This window comes from Pezoporus occidentalis, unplaced genomic scaffold (genome assembly GCF_034315485.1).
Source record: "Pezoporus occidentalis ecotype Australia unplaced genomic scaffold, CSIRO_AGI_Poc_V1 ctg314, whole genome shotgun sequence".
NCBI classification, from domain to species: domain Eukaryota; kingdom Metazoa; phylum Chordata; class Aves; order Psittaciformes; family Psittacidae; genus Pezoporus; species Pezoporus occidentalis.
In genome coordinates this window covers 61,444-81,775 of record NW_026915095.1, presented here as the reverse complement: position 1 = coordinate 81,775, position 20,332 = coordinate 61,444, and the positions used below count along the sequence as shown (strand labels likewise).

The window sequence follows — 20,332 nt, the reverse complement described above, 5'->3', positions numbered from 1 at the left end:
TTCTGAGTGCTTCAGCTCCTGACCAGGCAGCCCATGTGGATCCTGCCTGTCCTGCTGGGCATGTAACGGCCAAAACCTCCTGCCTCAGGTAACAGGAACGTTGATGTCAAAGCAGGCAGATGCGCAGGCAGCTCAGCTCAGCTTGTGGGCATGGAAACATCTTCAAACCTTCCTGTTTGTTTGAAACACACCTTGTGTTTTGTAGGATCACAGTTGTGGAATGGTTGGGTTGGAAAGGATCTTAAGATCATCCAGTTCCACCCCCTGCAATGGGCAGGGACCCCTTCCACTAGAGCAGCTTGCTCCAAGCCCCTGTGTCCAACCTGGCCTTGAACACTGCCAGGGATGGGGCAGCCACAGCTTCTCTGGGCACCCTGTGCCAGCGCCTCAGCACCCTCATAGGGAAGAACTTGTGCCTAAGAGCTCATCTCAGTTTCTCCTCTGGCAGGTTAAAGCCATTCCCCTTGTTCTGTCCCTACATGTAGTGCTTTACAACAGCACACCTGAGTGGCTCATAAAAGCAAGTGCATACTCTGTTTTTTCCCCTCTTTGTGGAGGCAGAAAGCTTTGTGCAGGGATGCTCTGCCTTACCCTTGGTGTTGTGGCTGCTTTGCAGTAGAGCTGTGCTGAGATCTGGAGGGGATCTAATACCCTCCCACTGTATCCGCCTTCCTGTGCTGGTGGGGAAAAGCCCTCTGGGAGGGAAGGGAAAGGAAGGGAAGGAAAGGAGGCTTTAGAGCTGCCCTCCTCCTGTCCTCAGTGGTTGGGATGGCTGGGTGATTCTGAAACAGGCACCATGGCCACCAAAGGAGTGGCTGCTGGCCTTCAGTGACAGCAGCAGGAATTGATGGCAGCAGTTAAAGGCTGTGCCTTTGTCAGGCTTTATAAATGGGCTCAGTTGGGGAATTATGACAGAGCTGCTTCACGGAGCGCGGCCTGAAAGCCCCTGAGCTTCCAATCCCCTCGTGTTGCTTCCTCCCCGATAGCTGGCTCGGCCGATGTCCATGGTGCCAAACATTCCCGGGATTCCTGGGCCGCCCATCAACAGCAGCGGGTCCATTTCCCCGTCAGGACTTCCAGTGCACTCTGAAGCCAAAATGGTAAGTGTTTGAATCCATGCTGGGGAGGGCATCACGTCCCTGGTGTTGTCCCCGAGTCTTCAGTGGCTTCTTGGAAATCCTGCCGAGCCATCAGAGCATCTTCCCATTCCAGGAGCAGGTGTTGGAAATGCCACCAGGAATATCAGGCTCATCAGCACTGCGGCTCTGGCAGGCAGAGGAGGCACGTTGTTGTCAGGGCAAACGTCAGCCCCATCCTAAATGCGCCTGTTTAGTTCTAGTTCCAAAATAACAGATGGATTGGAGGTGGGCTTGAGGAAGGCAGAGCCAAGAGAAGAGATGTTGCGCTGTAATCCAAGGATCCTGGGAATGGCTTTCATGTAAATCCCTTTCAAAGCTTATGAAAGAGTTTTCCTCTCTTGGCTCTTCATGACTCAGGCAAGGTGGAAGAAGAGGGGGGAGCAAACCCAGGCCAGGTTGGATGAGGCTTGGAGCAGCCTATTCTAGTGGGAGGTGTCCCTGCCCATGGCAGGGGCTTGGAACTGGATGAGCTTTCAGCTCCCTTCCAACCCAACCCATTCAGTGATTCTCTGATTCTGTGACACCCCCCACCCCCCCCCTCCGATTTTTTGGCCTGGATGGGGTGGAGCTGTTTGCAAACCCACCTCTTAGAGCTGCTCACTGTTGTCACTGCTCCCACTGCACCCTGTTTTGGTGTCTGCAGGATCCAGGTGCAGATCAGAGCTACAACGCTGAGGCATAGAGGAGCCATCCTGCCCCACTGGCCTGTATCTGGCTGCTCTGGCTGCTTGCAAGACATGGTCTCAATCATGTGTAGGTCCTTCTCCATCCCAGAAGGACCCTTCTGCGGGTGATGAAGGACAGTTGGGCTCTGCAGCCTGTTCAGTCCATGGTCTGTCTGCAGATCCTGCCAGCTGGGAGTTGACTGGTGCCAGCTGCAGTAGTAATTTTGGGATGTGGACACCTGTCTGCTTGGGTCTAAGCTGAAAGCTGCCTTTGGGAAGGCCAGATGGTGATGGCTTTCGGTTGGATTTGAATCAGCCACATTCTCTGAAGAGCCCAATCCCCATCACTCCTGGGGTGATAGAGGAGCCGGTTAAAGCCTTCACAGCATGGAGAACAGGTCTCCTGATGTCCTTTTTCCTCCTTTAACAGAGGCTGAAGGCCAGCTTGGCGGCGTCTTCCTCACTGAACGGCAGCAACCTGGTGGTGGGCTCAGCCAGCACGATGGTGACCGCACGTCCGGAACAGAGTCAGATCCTTGTCCAGCACCCTGATGCCCCTTCCCCAGCTCAACCACAGGTCTGCTGCTGCAGGGCTGGAGCTGCTGGGGTGTTCCTGGGCCTTGGGGAAGGCAGGGGAAAACCTTGTGGCTTCCTGTTTTGCAGAATGGGTTAAAAAGCCTTGTTTTTCAGTGCTGCTAATGCTCTCCAACACCACCAGGCAGCAAACTTCAGCAACACGTCCATTTGCTTGACAAGGTCTGGAGTTTGGAAAGAATATTTTCGCTCTCTTCTCTCTGCTCAATTACTGGGGTTAAATGCTCCCCTCTTAGGCAATCAGCTCCAGTAGCTCCTGCCAGCTCACCAAATGCCAGCTTTCCAGCAGGATCGCCACCTGCTCCATCAGTTAGATAGGCTTCCAAAAGTTTAATATCCATATGCTGCCTGACAGCGAGTACCCGAGTGGAGCTGCACTCCCTGATTGTGGTGGTGTAATTACAGAGCCCTCGCAGAAGCACCAGCAAGGTTGTGCCTTTGCCCTCCCTGACTTTTCCCTTTGTTCTCCCCATATCAAAGCAGGAAATGTGTCGCTTTACTTGTGCCAGTTGCCTCTGAGAGCTTCTTTAGCTGGAGGTATCCAGGGCAAATTGAACCCAGCTTCATTCTGAAAGCAGATGATCCACTCCCAAGCTGGAATTTGTTTGTGCTCTGTGGATGAGTTACTGAACCCAAGTGGAGACAGAGCTTGGACCCGTGCGTGGTTGCGTGCGTCAGAGTGGGATTGAGTGCTCCCAGCCCTGCAGCTGGATGTCACCCTCTGGCAGCTGATCCCTGAGCCCTGCCCATGTGGGAGTCCCCAAAGTGCTTTTAAAACTCTCTCTAAGTGAAGTCAAAAGGAAGGTGGTTTCTCTGTGTGGTCATTTACCACCTTAGCTCCTTGGCATGGAGGGGAGGAAACTCCTGCTCTTGGTTACGTGCCGTTAGGTGACTGTAGGAGTTTGGGATTTAACTAATTCCCTGACATTCACCCATTCACTGGCTTCAGGATCCCAGAGAGTTCGTTTAGGAAGTTTGCAGACTCCACTGAGGAAGGGCTGCCAGAAACACCTGGGAAAGGCTCTTTAGAATCATAGAACCAACCAGATTGGAAAACAGCTTTAAGCTCATTAAATCCAACTGTTCCCCAGCACTGCCAAGGCCACCACTAATCCGTGGCACTGAGGGCCTCATCTGCACAGTGTGTCAGCACTTGCAGGGATGGTGACTGCAGCCCTGCCCTGGGCAGCCTGTTCCAATGCCTGAGCACCCCTGGGCTGGGTTTGGAATTGTTCCTTATCTCCATCTAAACCTGTCCTGGTGCAGCTTGAGGCCGTTTCCTCTTGCCCCATCCCTTGGGAACAGAGCTCAGCCCCCTCCTGGCTCCATCCTGCTGTCAGTGAGTGATCAGGTCCCCCCTGAGCCTTCTCTTCTCCGAAACCCCCTGTCCCTCAGCCGTTCCCCATCACCCCTGTGCTCCAGGCCCTGCACCAGCTCCGCTGCCCTTCTCTGGCCCCGCTCCAGCACCTCAATGTCTCTCTTGTAGTGAGGAGGTCAGAGCTGTCCATCCTTCCTCTGTCCATCCTTCCCTTCCCTCACAGCATCCTCTCATTGCTCCACAGCTCCTCACCAGTGGGAGCTGATGGTGATTGGGGTCAGATCAGAGGCCCTGTCCTTTCACCTGCGTCAATCAGTGCATTTTACTCCGAAACCCCAGCAATCAGCCTCAGCAATCCACCTCACCTGGTTGAGCTCTTGCTGCCTACAAAGCCTGGTGCTGAGCCCATCCATGGTCTTTAGCCCTGTGAGTTTGCCATCCCTCCTCTTTGGCGGTCTCTTGCCCTTTTCTGGCCCTGCTCCAGCACCTCAATGTTTCTCTTGCAGTGAGGGCTCAGAACTGAACTTTATCCCCAGCTCCCCTGTCTGCCCTCGCTCCATCACTGCACTGGGCAGCTCTGGCTGCTCTGCAGAACCAGATCTCTTTTAACGCCGGTCTCCTCTGCCAAGCCTGGTTGTGCTGCTGTGTGCCTGCCTGCCCTTCAACATCTCTTTCACCACCAGGTTTCCCCAGCCCAGCCCACCCCCAGCACCGGCGGGCGGCGGAGGCGCACGGTGGATGAAGACCCGGATGAGCGCCGGCAGCGGTTCCTGGAGCGGAACCGGGCAGCAGCCTCCCGCTGCCGTCAGAAACGCAAGCTCTGGGTGTCCTCCCTGGAGAAGAAAGCTGAGGAGCTCACGACCCAGAACATCCAGCTGAGCGTGAGTATGTAACCGAGGCTGAGCACAGCCCCTTGCCAGCGTTAGGACCGTCACCCCGCAGGGAGCGGCTTCCCCCGTGCTGCGGGGACAGCGTGCTGCTGTCTGGAACAGGAGTGCTGCCTCTAGATTTCATGGAAGGATTTGGGTTGGAAGGCACTTTAAGCTCATGCAGCTCCAACCCCCTGCCACGGGCAGGGACACCTTCCATTAAAGCAGGTTGCTCCAAGCTCCTGTGTCCAGCCTGGCCTTGAACACTGCCAAGGAAGGGGCATCCAAACCTTCTCCATTCAACCCATTCCAGTGCCTCACCACCCTCATGGGGAACAGCTTGTGCCTTACATCTAACCTGAACTTTGCCTGTTTGAACCCATCACCCCTTGTCCTGTTGCTACAGTCCCTGATGAAGGTCTCTCTTCAGCATCCTGAGTGCAGGACTGCAGAGGGGTCTCCCCAGAGCATGGCAGAGGTGCAGGATCCCATCCCTGAGCTGCTGCTCATACTCTGGGGGTGCAGCCCAGCACACAGAGGGAAGCTGGGCTCAAGCACACACTGAGGCCAGGTCATGGGGAGCTTCTCCTCACCCACCACCTTCAACAAATCTCACTCCTTGCTTTCCATCCTGATGCTCTGCTTCGAGCAGGCCATGGGGGAAGAGCTCTTCAGTGCTCTGGTTTCTCTCCCTGTCCCCTCAAATGGGCTCTGCCCATCAAGGCAGCAACACCAGCCTCAGGAGCAGGGCACGGGGGCCCCAGGAAGCAGCTTCCCTGCATAAGGGAGAGCTCTTTACTGGCATGGGGTCAGCAAAAGCAGCCTTGCTTCCCTTCCCTGCACAGAGGACCTGGCACCAGGGTGAGCAGCGAGGCTCTGCAGCCACACTGCTGCTTTTTCCTGGACAATGGGGTTTTCCTGGTTCTGCAGCAGCACCCTGGTGTTCCTAACAGAAGTGTAGCCCATGTAAAATACAGACTTCACTTCCATTGCTGTCAGCCCCCTTGTTGATGCTAAGGATTGAAGGGTCTGCAAAGACTGAGCTGGGGTCCGTTCTGGTGGCTTATGACTCATGTGCTGGGATTTTCAATAGCACTGATCGTGGTATTTTCATTCTCTTCCCAAGATAATTATAGACATTGTTTCCTCAGGCAGTTTTGAAATACAATTGACTTCATTCCAGCTGGTTCTCCAAACATCTCAGCAGAGGAATAACACACTTGCACAAAGTCTTCAGGGCAGCAGGTCTGCTTTACAGACGAAGCCCACAGAGGTACCGAGAGCTTGGAGGAGCTCTGATGTTCCCCAGGGCTTGGCATGGCCTGAGTTGGTTTTACACTCAGCTTCTCACTCTGTTTAGTTTTCCATCAGAGCCAGCAGCATTTGCAAGAGGAATCAGGCAAATGGATGTCCAGGATTAGGTGATTAACATAGCGAGGGGCTGCTGGAGGGAAATGTGTGTTCATGTCTTACACACTAGATTCCCCAACCCCAAAACCACTGTTTGGTGTTCCTGGGCTGGAGACATCTCAGGTTAGACAACACATTGTGAATTGGTGGGGAACATTCATGCATGTCCTGCTAGAGGCTGTTGCCAAGAGCATGAGTGATGCACACGTGTGTGTTTGTTTTCCCATCCCAGAATGAAGTTACGCTACTGAGGAACGAAGTTGCTCAACTCAAGCAGCTCCTGCTGGCTCACAAGGACTGCCCCGTCACTGCACTACAGAAGAAGACACAGGGCTATCTTGGTGAGTGGTGGCTTTTGCTGGTCCTTCCTGCCTTTTAAGTAGGTCTAAACAGATGAAATGTGTAGCACACAAAGGAAGGGAGTTTTCATCTTAGTCTCTGCTCCATCACCTTCCAACTGCAGCGGGTGGCAGGACAGGATAGACCTTGGTCCTGTGTTTTCTGCTCTTATGGCCTTTAAAGCCTCACTATTAAGGAGGAGCCACCCCATGCTGGAGCTTCGAATTTCCACCAGGTTAACCTGGTTTATAGCATCTTGCAACCAGGCAGAAAGGGCCACAGTGGTGTGAAAGCACTGTGGGAAGGAGATAGCTCATTTCCTTCCCATCTCTCTACTGCGGGATACTTGACAAAGATCCTAGATAGAATCACAACATGGTTTGGGTTGGAAGGGTCCTTAAAGCACATCCAGTTCCAACCCCCTGCCACGGGCAGGGACCCCTTCCACTAGAGCAGCTTGCTCCAAGCGCCTGTGTCCAACCTGGCCTTGAACACTGCCAAGGATGGGGCAGCCACAGCTTCTCTGGGCACCCTGTGCCAGCGCGTCAGCACCCTCACAGGGAAGAGCTTCTGCCTTAGAGCTCATCTCAGTCTCCCCTGGGGCAGGTTAAAGCCATTCCCTTGTCCTGTCCCTACAGGCCTTTGTCCAAAGCCCCTCTCCAGGTTTCTTGTAGCCCTTTTAGGCACTGGAAGACTGCTTCTCCCTGGAGTGTAGGCCAGCATCTCTCCACCCACTCCCAGGCAGCCTGCCAAGCACTTGATATCCTCTTTGAAGTGAAAAACTATTGCTGCTCTGAAAGCAAAGCCAGAGTCAGAAAAGGCCAGACTCTGTAGATGACATCATGGGGCTCTAGATCTCCTTCTCTGCAATTCCCATCAAATTAGCGGAGGTTTGGGGGTAAGAAGCCTCTTTTTATCTTCTTTTCTTTCTTTCATTTTTTATATTGCTGCCTATTTCATTATAATCAACCCAGGAGCTAAACATTATGTCTGGATTCTTATGTCATCTCTGCAATAACAATCCCACACTGGGGGATTTGCAGAAAGGCTTTGGGAGGATGCTGGGGTCCCCTAGCGTTGCCTGGATTAACGCAGGGATGGATGGAGAGAGGAAAAGGAAGGAGGAGACAACAAAAGCCAGGAAAGCCGGCACTGTCCTTCCCGACTGCCTCCCCATTCCCACCTCCTGGCTCTCTGAAGCACTCTCATGTGCAGTGAGGCACACATACGTGTTGTACAGGGGCACAGCCAGTTTATTTTCCCTCATTACAGTGACTCAGAGCTTGAGTAATGTGGTCGTGAAGCTCCTCGCTGTCCCCCAGCCCTTGCAGGCAGGTGTATAATGCAGAGAGGCAACATGATTTTTCCTGTTAACTCCCCAAGTTTACAGTTCCTATTATTATTCCTCACAGTCTGTCTACTCTAATAATAGGAATCCATCACACATCTGAATAATAAAAAGGAAATTCGCCCCCCCCATCCCTGGCTGCCTTTTTTATTAGTGAGATTTGTGACTAAACAGGTCCTTAAACAAAAATGCCAGATTCCCTCGATGGAATTACAGCTGCCTCATGTACAGTTGGGTTGTTTTATTTGTAATACCTTGTAAATCTGCTTTTGGGGGATGCCAAACTCTTCTGTTGCTCTGCTCGACCTTCCCTCATCACTGAGTCAGTTTTCAGCTGTCTGCTTGGCTGGTGAAGGCTGAGCCAAGGTTCCAGCAGGTAAAACCCACTTGGGAAAGGGGTCCAGTATTCTGGCAGTGCTCAAGGCCAGGTTGGACACAGAGGCTTGGAGCAAGCTGCTCTAGTGGAAGGCATCCCTGCCTGTGGCAGGGGCTGGAGCTGGATGAGCCTTAAGGTCCCTTCTAACCCAACCCATTCCATGACTGATTCAGGCACCCAGTAGAAATCCGGGCCCTAAAGAGCATTTCCCAGTTCACAATAAGGTTTATAAACCTCTGCTTTGACTTTCTTTCCCCTCCGTGTCATGGGATTTACCATCTTGACGTGGAAGAAGTATCCCACCTCATGCCATTATTTTGCTCTTTTAAAGGAAGGTGACCGCATCTTACCTGTAATTCATCTAGCCAAGTACACAGGAGGGAATTTCCTCCTGACATGTGTGGGTAATGAGTGTATACCCCTAAAGAGAGAGGTCTGATTGCTCTCGCCTTGGCGTTTGATAGGTCACAAATTACCCTTTGTGTTTGAAGCTCTGCACAGGGGCACAAGGGGCTGTTTGTGGGAGGGAATCCAGAGTGGTGGCACACCGATCCACATCGCTTGGAATGGAGCGCAGGAGAAGCTCTCTGCCTCCCATCCCTTCAACTGCTTCAGGTTAGGCAAAGAAATGGAGCAAGGAAACAGTTTGTGATGGGCTCTAATTGATTTTAATGTTCTAGAGGACAATAAAGAGCAAACCAGGTAATTTCTATTAAAAACGGCCCAAAAAAGCCCTGCTTTACAGAAGGGTTTCAGTGCACGTTTACCCGTGTGCTCACCAACAGATGGCAAAGCCTCTGAAGGAGCTATTGAGTCTCTGGGCTAAATGGCCTTGAACCAAGTACCATGCCAGGAAACAACATGTAGGAAAGTTCATTTCTTCTAATGAGGAAACAGATTTATTACACTAAAGGTTATGCAGGGTCTGCTTGTCCTTGGTGTGCAGCTTTATGCCTTCCTGGCCTCAGTTCAGGAAGATTTGCTGGTGGTTCACCAAGGGATGGGGCCAGCAGGACCCGCCGGGTCGTTATGTCCCAACTCTAATCAGTTTTATTTCCAGCCCTCCCTTGCTTTTGCCAAACAGCTGCTTGAGGAGGGGCCTGGCTTGGTGGGAGGAGCTGGGATTCCTGCAGGGATTGGCCTCTCTGCTCCAGGCTGGGAATTTCAAGGCCAGGTTTAGATGGGGCTTGGAGCACCCTGCTCTAGCGGAAGGTGTCTCTGCCCGTGACAGGGGTTGGAGCTGGAGGAGCTTTAAGGTCCCTTCCAACCCAAAGCATTCCGTGGTCCTCTGATTCAGTGAAAGGTGAGCGTTGAGTAAATCCCTGAGTGATTTCTGCACACGCTTTGAAGCAGGAGCGATCTCCCATCCCACCGCCTTGCCGCTACCACCCGGCGGCAACACGCTCACCGTCTCTGTAACCTGATTTTCTCCTCTTTTCCTTCCATCCCTTTCTCCTTGTCTGGCCAAGCAGAAAGCCCAAAGGAGAGCTCGGAGCCCACGGGCTCCCCTGCTCCCGTGATCCAGCACAGCTCCGTGACGGGCTCTCCCAACGGGCTCAGCGTGCGCTCGGCAGCAGAAGCCGTTGCCACCTCGGTGCTGACGCAGATGGCGAGTCAAAGGACAGAACTGAGCCTGCCGGTCCCGTCACACGTCATCATGGCCCCACAGTCCCAGTCTGCTGGCAGATGATGTCCCAGCCTGGGGCGTGTGACACGGAGCTCCCCGCCGACACCGAGCGCACCCGTGGCCCTGCCGCCTCGGGGGAGATGAGGAGGATTTGTATTTCTTGCCTTCTTTTGAGTCTTTGCAAGCGAGCGGAGGGCAGCCGTGGTGCTTCTCACGCTGCACAGCCTGTACAGACCCTGCCCGGCCACCGCCTGTCCCCACGGGGACGGCCTCACCTCTTGGGGTTGGCAACCTGTCAACACGCAGAGCTCACTTGGAAAAGCACCTTGAAAGGTTCGCTTTCAGGTCTCACATTAACACTAAACCTCCATGCTCAGTGCATCCCCTTGGCGCTTTTCACTCTTCCAAGTCTCCCCTTTCTCCCTCCTCCTCCTCACTCCCAGCAAAGGAAAACAGCTCTTGGGAGGCTGTGACATTTAGTCGTGCTGTCAATGTATTTTATTTTTAACAGCATGCTGCTTCCAGGCATCTGCTCCCCCCTCTGCTCTCGCTACCTGAAACATTGCACCTTCGCACAAGAAGCCTCCCTGAGCTCTGAGGTTAAAGGGATCGAGGTTTGGTTCCTCGCACGCTCACTCCCAAGATGCCAGCAACAGGTTTTTGGACACGTTGGGAATGGAATTGCCATAAATCAGTTTGTGCCCAGTGATTGGGAGAGGGGGGACACGGGGCTGGGGACACACACACGTGTTCCCGGTCGCTTGTGCCACCCCGGGAGCTGCAGACGTTCATGGATGCTCTCGTACTGGGATGCTGTGGTTGCTGGAGTAAAGGTACCGGCTGGTTTAGCAGCAGAGGGGCTGCTCTCAGTCTTCCCTACAGGAATTGGTGCTGCTCTGTGCCCGCTGGGACCGGTGCAAAGGTGCTCTGGGAGGTGCACGCAAGGATGAGCCGTCCCAGCAGGCAGGGATAAGCCAAGTCCCAGAATTCATCAGCTGCCCCCAACTCCACTACAGAGAAATCCCTCCATTTCCAAGGATCATCTCCTCTACATGTAAACTCCATGACCTTAACGATGGTGGCCTTAACTCATGAATCAGTTGCCTGTTCCAAGGGAGGGAGCACGATGCAGTGTTTCTGTTTGCCTGGGCTTTTACCTCTTCTTCATGATTCTCTTCCGCTCTTGGTGACGGAGCATCCGTCGCTTCCCAGCCGGAGCAAAGGAAGAGCAGAGCTTCCAGTTTCATGGGCTGGGTTAAAACCCCAGCCTGGATGTTGAAAGATGCTTGGAATCGGGTCGGTTTTGGGGTGTGTGTGTGTGTGTCTGTGTCTGTGTTGCGCTTCCCGAGGCAGCAAGCGACTGGAATCGGGCGTTTGGAAGCGGGAAGGGGTGCTCCGTGCGCTCGGGCTCGTGGAAGGAACCTCACCAAAGTCCATGGAGCCGCAGCAGGCCTTGGTCTTCCTCTCCTCCTCCTCGGGAGGTCCCTCCTCACCTGAGCTCTCGCCCACCTCAGGTTGCACTCGCCACTTTTGAGCCAAGTTGGTGGTCAAAGTGATTGCGTTTGGCTTCTCCACACTTGGAAGGTTCCCAGGGACAGCAAAACCCAAAGCGTGGTCTGAGCAAGAAACCAGATCCCGTTGGGGATGGGGGCAGCTCGGCCGTTGGTGTTTCTCATCGATGGGATCTGTCTCCCTGCCCCTTCTTCCCTCTTCTTCAGGTTCTCCTCACCTTGGCAGTGTTGGCCACGGCGGGTCTGGGTTTGGTTGCTTGATGCTGCTCTCGTGCTCCTTTGGCTCCTCTTGCTTCCAGAGCTGTCTCATGCCGAATCGGGGTCACTTCCGGCCTTGGCAGTTCTCATTCCCGGTTCAGATCCTTCACAGGCCTCCCTTGGACCCTCTTTTTGTTTCTGGAAAGCTGCTTCTGCAGAGTCTGTGCCCCGATATTTCAGCTCTTCCTATCCCAGCGTTGTTGCGTTGCTGCAGTGGGGGTTCAGGATGTCTTAGCACCCTGAGACCTGGGCAGAAAGAGGTTTCAGCCAGGCCAGGGCTCAGGAGCTGCATGGGATGGGCAGGATCGAAAGGCAGAGGGTTTTGCAGGACACAGAAGATCCAGCCTGGCTCTGGCTCCTCTCCTGGGGCTGCTGGTGGATGCGGGTTGTAGAGCTGTGACAGGGAGCAGCAGAAAACCCCATCTATAACCTGCTTTGGTCTTGGGATGTGCTCAGTTTGCTTCAGGGGGGGTGGAAGAAGCGCCTTTATTTCCCTGGCAATAGCAGGAATGACAAAAATGTGTTCTAAACATATTTGCTTCCTTGAATCCCTGTTCTTTGGTGTGCAGTGCTCCGGGCGCAGCGGCTGGGTCCCACCGCAGCTCACCAGCTCCTCCTAGGCTCGGCAGGAAAACCCCGTCTGGCCAGGGATAAGGGTGATGGAAGGCAGGGAAGAAGCAGGAATTGGGCTTGTGGCTCATCCTGCCGCTGGTGCCTTGTTTGCTTCGTGGTGTTGGGGCCGGTTGGATGAGGCAGAGGTGAGGGGGTGGTTAGGGAAGAGGCAGCAGATGGGGACAGGGCCGCACAGGGCAGCGCTGGCGTCGAGTGCAGCAGCTTCCCCGGCCCTTAATGTTGCCTTTAGGGACTAAAAGTGACCCCGTTTCCTGTGGTGGGAGAGCAGAGATCTCAGACACTGCTGGTGATGAATGGGGACTCAGAGAGTGGCTCTTCCCCCTGTGCCCTGTGCTCCCGATGCCGTCGGTGCTCCCCTGTCTCTCTGTGCTCCCCTGCTTAGTGCCTTGGAAAACCCCCACATCCATGGAAACACCATTGTAAAGCTCCACACCTGGGCAGGGAACAAGTGTCGACCAAACCTTGATGGTTTCCTTCCTTTCATCGACAGGGTTCCAGCTTTCTGTGTCCTTTTTGGGGGTGTTTTAACCCCAAAGCATCCGATACCTGAATCACTGCTGTGGGAGCAGGTCCCGGAGCAGGGTTGGGGTCTTGCCAACAGCATCCCCGCAGTGGGGAAGGCAACCAAAAGCCCAGTGTGACCCTTTGCTAACGCATCTCCCCCCAGCCAGCAACTGGTTGGAACCGTGTGATCCCATCCCAGTGTGATGGATGGGCTTCCCAAGCCATAAATGCCACTTTGGAGCACATGGGGTGAGGTTCATCCTTGTTGTGGTCGCAGAAGCTGATGCTGAGCCAGACCCAAACCTCAGGAGCTGAATGTCACTGGTGGCTGTTGCTTTCCCAGTGGGATGGGCACGCTTGGGTGCCTCTTTCCAGGCTCTCTACTGTGTTCTCCTCTCCTGGATCATGCCTGTGCTGATCCCAGGGAGCTGATGGGCTCCGAGCGCTTCCAGCAGCTCCAAAGAGCCGAAGGGCTGCTGGGTTCTTGCCCTGCATCAGCCTCTCCTTCCTCATCACGTCTCTGTGAGGTTCCTTCTCCAGGCTGTAGGTGGAGAGGGCAGGTTTTGGCTTTGGGGGTGGTTTTGGGTGTAAGGTGGCCTTTCCAGCCAGTTTGGTGGTGCAGGCTCCCCCTGGACCCATGGTGATGGGAGAGGGTGAAGGCGTTTTCCTCTCCTCCTGGTTCAGCTCTTGCTTGAAGGCGTTCAGGGCAGGAAGCCCCACTGCCCTCTTGCTTTGTGCTTCAGGGTGATTCCTCCTGCTCTTCACATGCTCCCAAGGGATGGAGCACCCCAGGCCCTGCTCTTTGCCTTAGCTTAGGTTCACCCAGCACCATCCATCCCTCCTCCGTGGCCCATTTGATGTGACCCTGGGGCTCTGCCAGGAGTTTGAAGCCCACGTTCTGGTGGTGATGGGGAGGTAGGGAGACCCCCCAAAGGTGGCACCAGCCACTGGGATTCATTGTCCTGGTGAATAGAAATGGCTGAGCCCCACATCCCAGAGTGGTCATTCCCCAGCTGAACCCTGGGAATGCTCCTTCTTTCGGGATTAGGGAGGTTTTGGGATCGGTGCCCCTTTTCCTCCTTGGTTCTGGATTGCGATGGCTCAGCAGATGCAGTCAGTGTTGGACTTCATGGACCCGTTTCGCTCTGGTTCCCCCCCCCCAACTTCCACGCCCTGAAACAAGCCCAGGAGGTGACAAAGGGACACGAGGGTCCCTGGGAGGGGGGAGGAAGGTCTGGGGTGTCCCTTTGCCCCCCCCACGCTGCTTCCTTTGCCGAGCTTCCATGGGAGAAGCCAAGAAAAAGGACCCCCCCCCCCCCCCCCGAGGGTGTAGTATCTATGAAACCCCACGTATCTATTGAGTATATACAGCCCTATATAGACGTATAAGCAACTTCCCAAGCGGATGCGCAGCTCCTTATGGTTGTTCCAGCTGTAACCCCCTTGCCGCGGTGCCCCCCCACCCTGTGAGCGGGTCCTCACAGCCCCCTGGGGACACGGGGACACACGGGGGGGACACGTCTCGTACCAAACATGTAACGTGCCTTTTATTTATGCTGCAAATATAACATTAAATATTACCCAGGAGCCGGCGCCTGCTGCCCTTTGCTTCAGGGGAGGTGACCTGGGTGCGGGGGGGCACCCGTCGGGGGGATACAGGGTTGTCACCCACTTGGGTGATGCTCTCAGTCCTCCTCGGGGGCACCGTGGGGTTGTGACACCATCCAGCCATAACTTGGGGTACCGCGGGGTGGCAGCCGGTGAACCTGCTGGGGGGAGGGGGGGGGAACGGGACTCACGGTGGTCCGGGGCACCCACGGGCAGATTTGGGGCGATTTCCGCTTGTTTTGGGGCAAAGGGAGCGCGAGAAACACGCGATCTGTGTGTCCCGTCGGGGCTGCAATAGCGCAGCGCGGCCACACGGTGGCGGAGATGAGCCGCGGTGGAGAAGAAGGGGGGACCGAGAGGGGACCGGGATGGTTGAGGGGGTGCAGGGGCAGGGTCCCTGTCCTGGGGTCCCTGGTCGGGGATTGGGATCAGCGAGGGGGGGGTCCTGACTTTGGGGAGTCCCGGTCTGAGGAGGGGATCCCGGGATTTGGGGGGGGTCTCTCGGTCCGAGCAGCCCCGGTAGTGCCGGTTGAAGGTCCCAGGCGGGGGATGCGGAGGGGCCCCGGTCCATTTGTCATCATCCGCCCATCACCCGTCCGTATCCGTCCATCCCCGGGGGCCGTCGCGGCTCGTAAATGGGTTCCATTAAGGGCGGGGGGGGCCGGGATTGATTTAACCCCCGGCCTTTTCCCCCGGGACCCCCCGCTCCGGCCCGGTTATAATAAGAGGCGGCGACGGCAGCGGGCGGTGGGGGCGATGGACGGGCGGATGCTGCTGCTGCTGCTGCTGCTGGGGGGGGCCCTGTGCGCGCCCCGCTCCTGCCCCATGGACCCCGACCTGGCCCCGGTGAGCGCCGTCAGGGGGTGGGGGGTGGGGGGGCTGAGGACGGGATCTTCTGTTGCGGGGGGGGGCGGTGGAACCCTTTGGGTCCGGCGCTGCCGTAACCTCCCCCCTCCCCTCCCGACCTCCCCGTCCGACCCCTCCCCGCAGGCCGCCGCCGCCGTCTCACCGGGGCCGCCGCTTCCCGCAGCCCTCCTGGGCGCGATGCTCCGGTCTCTGCAGCGGCCCGACCGCAGCCCCGGACCCCCCGTCCAGCCGCAGAGGTGAGCGGGACCCGAGGGGGGGCCGGGAGGGTTTAGGGGGGAGCCGGGAGTTTGGGGGGGCACCCAGAGCGGGACAAGGAAGTGGCCTGGATGGTGCCGGGTCCCCGTTAGGGTCCGTCTGTCTGTGGATGTCCCATGGCCGTGTCCCTCAGTCTGCTTCCATCTGTTCCACCGCCTTCTGTCCACCTGTCCCCACTGTACCTGTCCTTGTCCATCTGTCCACCCTCTTGCATCCCTCTGTCCCCTTTGGTCCCTCTGTCCCTGTCCCCCTGTACCAGCCCGTTCTTGTCCATCTGTCCCCCCTCTTGCATCCCTCTGTCCCTGTCCCCCTCTACCAGTGTGTTCTTGTCCATCCTCTTTCATCCCTCTGTCCCCTTCGGTCCCTCTGTCCCTGTCCCCCTGTACCAGTCCGTTCTTGTCCATCCTCTTGCATCCCTCTGTCCCCTTCGGTCCCTCTGTCCCTGTCCCCCTGTACCAGTCTGTTCTTGTCCATCCTCTTGCATCCCTCTGTCCCCTTCGGTCCCTCTGTCCCTGTCCCCCTGTACCAGTCCGTTCTTGTCCATCTGTCCACCCTCTTGCATCCCTCTGTCCCCTTTGGTCCCTCTGTCCCTGTCCCCCTGTACCAGTCTGTTCTTGTCCACCCTCTTGCATCCCCCTGTCCCCTTCTGTGCCTCTGTCTCTGTCCCTCTGTACCAGTCTGCTCTTGTCCATCCTCTTGCATCCCTCTGTCCCTTTTGGTCCCTCTGTCCCTTTTGGTCCCTCTGTCTCTGTCCCTCTGTACCAGTCTGCTCTTGTCCATCCTCTTGCATCCCTCTGTCCCCTTCGGTCCCTCTGTCCCTGTATCCCCTTCTCCCTACCTCCATCCTACCCAGTCCATGCGTCTGCCCCATCACAGGGTGAGGGTCCAGCCCCAGCTCAGCCCTCGCAGTTGGGACCCTCCGGCCGCCCCCTTCTGGACCATGGCGACGCCGCAGCGCTTCGGCCGCCGCCGCTGAGCCCCAGTCCGCTGAGTCCGTCCATCGTCATCCGTCCCCCAATAAACCGATGCCACCCCCTCAACAGTGATTGTTCGTTGGTTTGGGCTTTAAAATGTGGGGGGTTTTCTTCATTTCTTATTTTAATTTTTAAACATTTATTTCATGTATTTTTATATTTTTTAACCTTGTTTTCTGCCAGGAATCGCAGTGGGCTCCTTGCTGAAGGGGGCAGGGGGTGGCAATGTCACACAAGGCACCTCAGACAGAGTAGGGATGTGTGCAAGGGGATCCGGAATGGGACCAGGTGGGATGAAGGTTCTGGCACAGGGTAGAAATCCCCCATCAGAGCATCATCCATTGGATCATCCATTAGAATTCAATCCAAATTAAATCCAAAGGGATCCCAGTTACCCTTCATATTGGGGGGCAGGGGGGTGTTTAGTCCTAAATCCCATTGGCACAGGTCTGGGCTCAGCACGTGCATCCCAATTGTCCTTTTCCTTAAAACTCCAGGAATTGAGGGAAAAACAAGGCACCGGAACCAAGCTGGGGGCAGAGGCTGATGCTTTGATATCCCCCAGGACCAGTGGCCATGGGATCCCCGTGGGATGCTCAGGAAGGTTGGAGACATCAGGAATGAGCAGCAGGATTTAGGGAAGGTTTTATTACACTTTAGGAAAAAGGAAGTGGAGAACTGTGGGTCTGAAGGGAAGGGAGCAGGCTCAGGAGGAGGAGGCTGGGAAAGCCCGGATGGGTGAAGGCGGCTGCGTGTGATGGATGGATCCTTCCCTTGGAGCATCCAACGGCTGCCGGCCATGGAGGGTCCAACATCCCCATGCTGATGATGCTGGGAAGCTGACGCCTGGGTTTGCCATTTAATTGTACCTTAAAAATCAAACCCAAACCGACATGGAACGGCTTCAACTCCCCCTGAAATCAGAGTTGGAGCTTTGGAACAGCAACAGGGATTTAACGCGTTGGCAAAGGAGCGACCACTTTGCTTCAGCAAGACCGAACCATGATAATACACCCCATAAACGCTGATCCCACCACGGTCATCATAGAATCATGGGATGGTTTGGCTTGGAAAGGACCTCAAGATCCAGTTCCAACCCCCTCCCCTGGGCAGGGACACCTTCCACTAGGCTGAGGTGCTGAAGTGAGGTGCAGAACACCAGAACGAAAGCATGGGGAGAACAAACCAACCTCTTCCCATTGGAAGTGACTGAATCCCCCCACCCCATCCAGCTTCATTTCCTTCATCCTATTACAAATGAATAGCAGGGAATCCCCATGAGTTTTCCAATGACTCATTTTGAGCCTTGGCTGTTGGGGATCACTTACACCAGCAGTGGGGACGCAGCGGGGAAGGGGATGCTGCGCGGCTCCTCCTTTAGGTACCTCTTTGTGGAGCTGCCAAACGAGAGGAAAGGTGGGGATAAACCATCCCAAAGCGGGGTTTTCCCTTGGGATGGGGCTCATGGAGCGGTGCTGGGTCGTTGGTGCCCCCTTCCCACCTGAACCGCTTGGTGTTGATGAGCCAGTGCACGAAGTCCTTGGCCTTCATCCGGTCCAGGTAACGGGTGAAGTCGCTGGTGAAGGTTCCTTCCGAGTGCCGCTTCCTGTTGGACGCCAAGGTCTGGGCACTCTGTGGCTCGGATGAGCTCCATCTGCTCGGGATGGGGCAGACAACGTGGCTTTAATGCACACGGTGCCATCCTGCACCCTTCTGGGCACAGAATCCTCTCGGGCATTGACCGTGTGGAGCATCCTCCAGGAAAGCCCTAAGAATCCATAAAAACCATTTCCCAAGGGGGTCAGCCCAGCCTGGCCAGGTTTATCCCTGACATTAGGTGGGAAATTTCATCCCATATTATTTGCCCTGTGTCTTGCTTGGCTGCAGTGGGTTTGTGCCTCCAATCTGCTGCTCCTGGGAAGGAGTGTGGTGATGCCCGAAGCTCCTATCAGCCCCTCCAGGATGGAGAGATGATGTTGGGGTCCCTCCTATCCCAAATTCACTCCGGCAGAGGGTTCCCAATGGATTTTCCTCCCCATGGAGTGAAGCTCAGCATCCTGCCCAAAGCATCCTTCCCAATGCATCCTTCCCAATGCATCCTGCCCAATGCATCCTGCCCAAAGCATCCTTCCCAATGCATCCTTCCCAATGCACCCTTCCCAATGCATCCTGCCCAATGCATCCTGCCCAAAGCATCCTGCCCAAGCATCCTGCCCAAGCACCCTTCCCAATGCATCCTTCCCAAAGCACCCTTCCCAAAGCATCCTGCCCAAGCATCCTGCCCAAGCACCCTTCCCAAGCATCCTTCCCAATGCATCCTTCCCAATGAATCCTGCCCAAAGCATCCTTCCCAATGCATCCTGCCCAATGCATCCTGCCCAAAGCATCCTGCCCAAGCATCCTTCCCAATGCATCCTTCCCAGTGCATCCTTTCCAATGCATCCTGCCCAAAGCATCCTTCCCAATGCATCCTGCCCAAGCATCCTGCCCAAGCATCCTTCCCAATGCATCCTTCCCAATGCATCCTGCCCAAAGCATCCTTCCCAAAGCTTTATGTCCCACTGCATCCCATCACTGGTCTGACACATCCAAGAATTCCAGGGGATTGGACATGGCAATGTCCCTGCATGGGCAGGGAGAGAGCCAGGAGGGAGCCTGCCTGGAGCAATGAGAACAGGAACGCTGCAGCAGTGAGGCAGCGACAGCAACGGCTGAGCTGCTCCAACAGCCCCTGCCCATGGCAGCATCTCCTGGAGCAGCTCCACCAACGTTCCCTACCTGGATGTGCCCTCCGGGTCCTTGGTGCCCATCGGCCACCCTGTGGGGATCAGCACGGCCAACACCAGCCCGCAGAGGTTCAGCCACCGCACGACCTGCATTGGTCCTGCTGGAGAAGGCAAAAGTCACGAGAGAGGCATCCATGTCACGACAGAGAAAACCATCACCACTGCCCCCCCAAGCCCCCCCCAGCCCTGCAGCGTGGCACGGGACACATCCAGCCTGGGGGTCCTGGCAGGGTGTGGATGGGTGCAATGGGAAGTGCAGCCTCACAGTTCCCCATCGGCACCTCTGCCATTGCTTAGGAGCAGGCGCAGAGCCCCAAGGAGGGGTTTGGCCAATCTAAAGGTAGAATTCATTGCAAGAAACCTCATCACAGTCTCTGTGTAGGAGTGCTGCATCCATCCAGGAGCCCTATTTCTATCCAGGAGCACTGCATCCACCCAGGAGCCCTATTTCTATCCAGGAGCACTGCATCCATCCAGGAGCCCTACTTCTATCCAGGAGCACTGCATCCATCCAGGAGCCCTATTTCTATCCAGGAGCACTGCATCCATCCAGGAGCCCTATTTCTATCCAGGACCACTGCATCCACCCAGGAGCCCTATTTCTACCTAGGAGCCCTATTTCTATCTAGGAGCCCTAGCCAGTCAGGAGGAGTAAAATTCCAGCCCCAATCCCTTAATTCCTGATAACCAGACTTTGGGATGCCCGTCACCAACCGCTTGCATGACTCGGGGTTGATTTCTTCCACTAGAGGTGGGAAAGAAGGGAGGAAAAGGGTTTAATCCCCAAACTGGTGGGAAAGAAGGGAGGAAAAGGGTTTAATCCCCAAACTGGTGGGAAAGAAGGGAGGAAAAGGGTTTAATCCCAAAATTGGTGGGAAATAAAGGAGAAAAAGGGTTTAATCCCCAAACTGGTGGGAAAGAAGGGGGGGAAAGGGTTTAATCCCAAAATTGGTGGGAAATAAAGGAGAAAAAGGGTTTAATCCCCAAAGTGGTGGGAAATAAAGGAGAAAAAGGGTTTAATCCCCAAACTGGTGGGAAAGAAAGGAGGAAAAGGGTTTAATCCCAAAATTGGTGGGAAATAAAGGAGGAAAAGGGTTTAATCCCCAGACTGGTGGGAAAGAAGGGAGGAAAAGGGTTTAATCCCAAGATTGGTGGGAAATAAAGGAGGAAAAGGGTTTAATCCCCAAACTGGTGGGAAAGAAGGGGGGGAAAGGGTTTAATCCCAAAATTGGTGGGAAATAAAGGAGAAAA

At 55.4% G+C, this 20,332-nt stretch overlaps 2 protein-coding genes across 5 annotated transcripts in view; one reads left to right on the top strand and one right to left on the bottom strand.

The window, feature by feature from the left end:
• Positions 1 to 9,790, top strand: part of ATF7 (activating transcription factor 7) — a 62,285-nt gene extending 52,495 nt beyond the window's left edge. For all 4 annotated transcript variants that reach the window (XM_062628361.1, XM_062628363.1, XM_062628362.1 and 1 more), the window contains 5 exons: positions 987 to 1,100; positions 2,235 to 2,381; positions 4,400 to 4,597; positions 6,228 to 6,336; positions 9,531 to 9,790. In XM_062628361.1, coding sequence (XP_062484345.1) covers positions 987 to 1,100; positions 2,235 to 2,381; positions 4,400 to 4,597; positions 6,228 to 6,336; positions 9,531 to 9,748 — 786 coding nt within the window. In that variant the 3' untranslated portion in view covers positions 9,749 to 9,790. The remainder of the gene's footprint in view (positions 1 to 986; positions 1,101 to 2,234; positions 2,382 to 4,399; positions 4,598 to 6,227; positions 6,337 to 9,530) is intronic.
• Positions 9,791 to 17,619: 7,829 nt separating this feature from the next.
• Positions 17,620 to 19,174, bottom strand: LOC134168564 (exendin-3-like). Its single transcript, XM_062628373.1, has 3 exons — positions 19,074 to 19,174; positions 17,797 to 17,949; positions 17,620 to 17,692 (listed from the first exon to the last, which is right to left on the bottom strand). The coding sequence occupies exons 1-3, from the start codon at positions 19,172 to 19,174 to the stop codon at positions 17,620 to 17,622; spliced, it is 327 nt and encodes a 108-aa protein (XP_062484357.1).
• Between the last annotated feature and the right edge of the window lie 1,158 nt (positions 19,175 to 20,332).

Coding starts and splice junctions, on each gene's coding strand:
- LOC134168564 (XM_062628373.1), bottom strand. CDS start 19,174: ATGCAGGTCGTGCGGTGGCTGAACCTCTGCGGGCTGGTGTTGGCCGTG. Junction 17,950..19,073: donor GACCCGGAGGGCACATCCAG/GTAGGGAACGTT, acceptor CATCCCGAGCAG/ATGGAGCTCATCCGAGCCAC. Junction 17,693..17,796: donor ATCAACACCAAGCGGTTCAG/GTGGGAAGGGGG, acceptor CTCGTTTGGCAG/CTCCACAAAGAGGTACCTAA.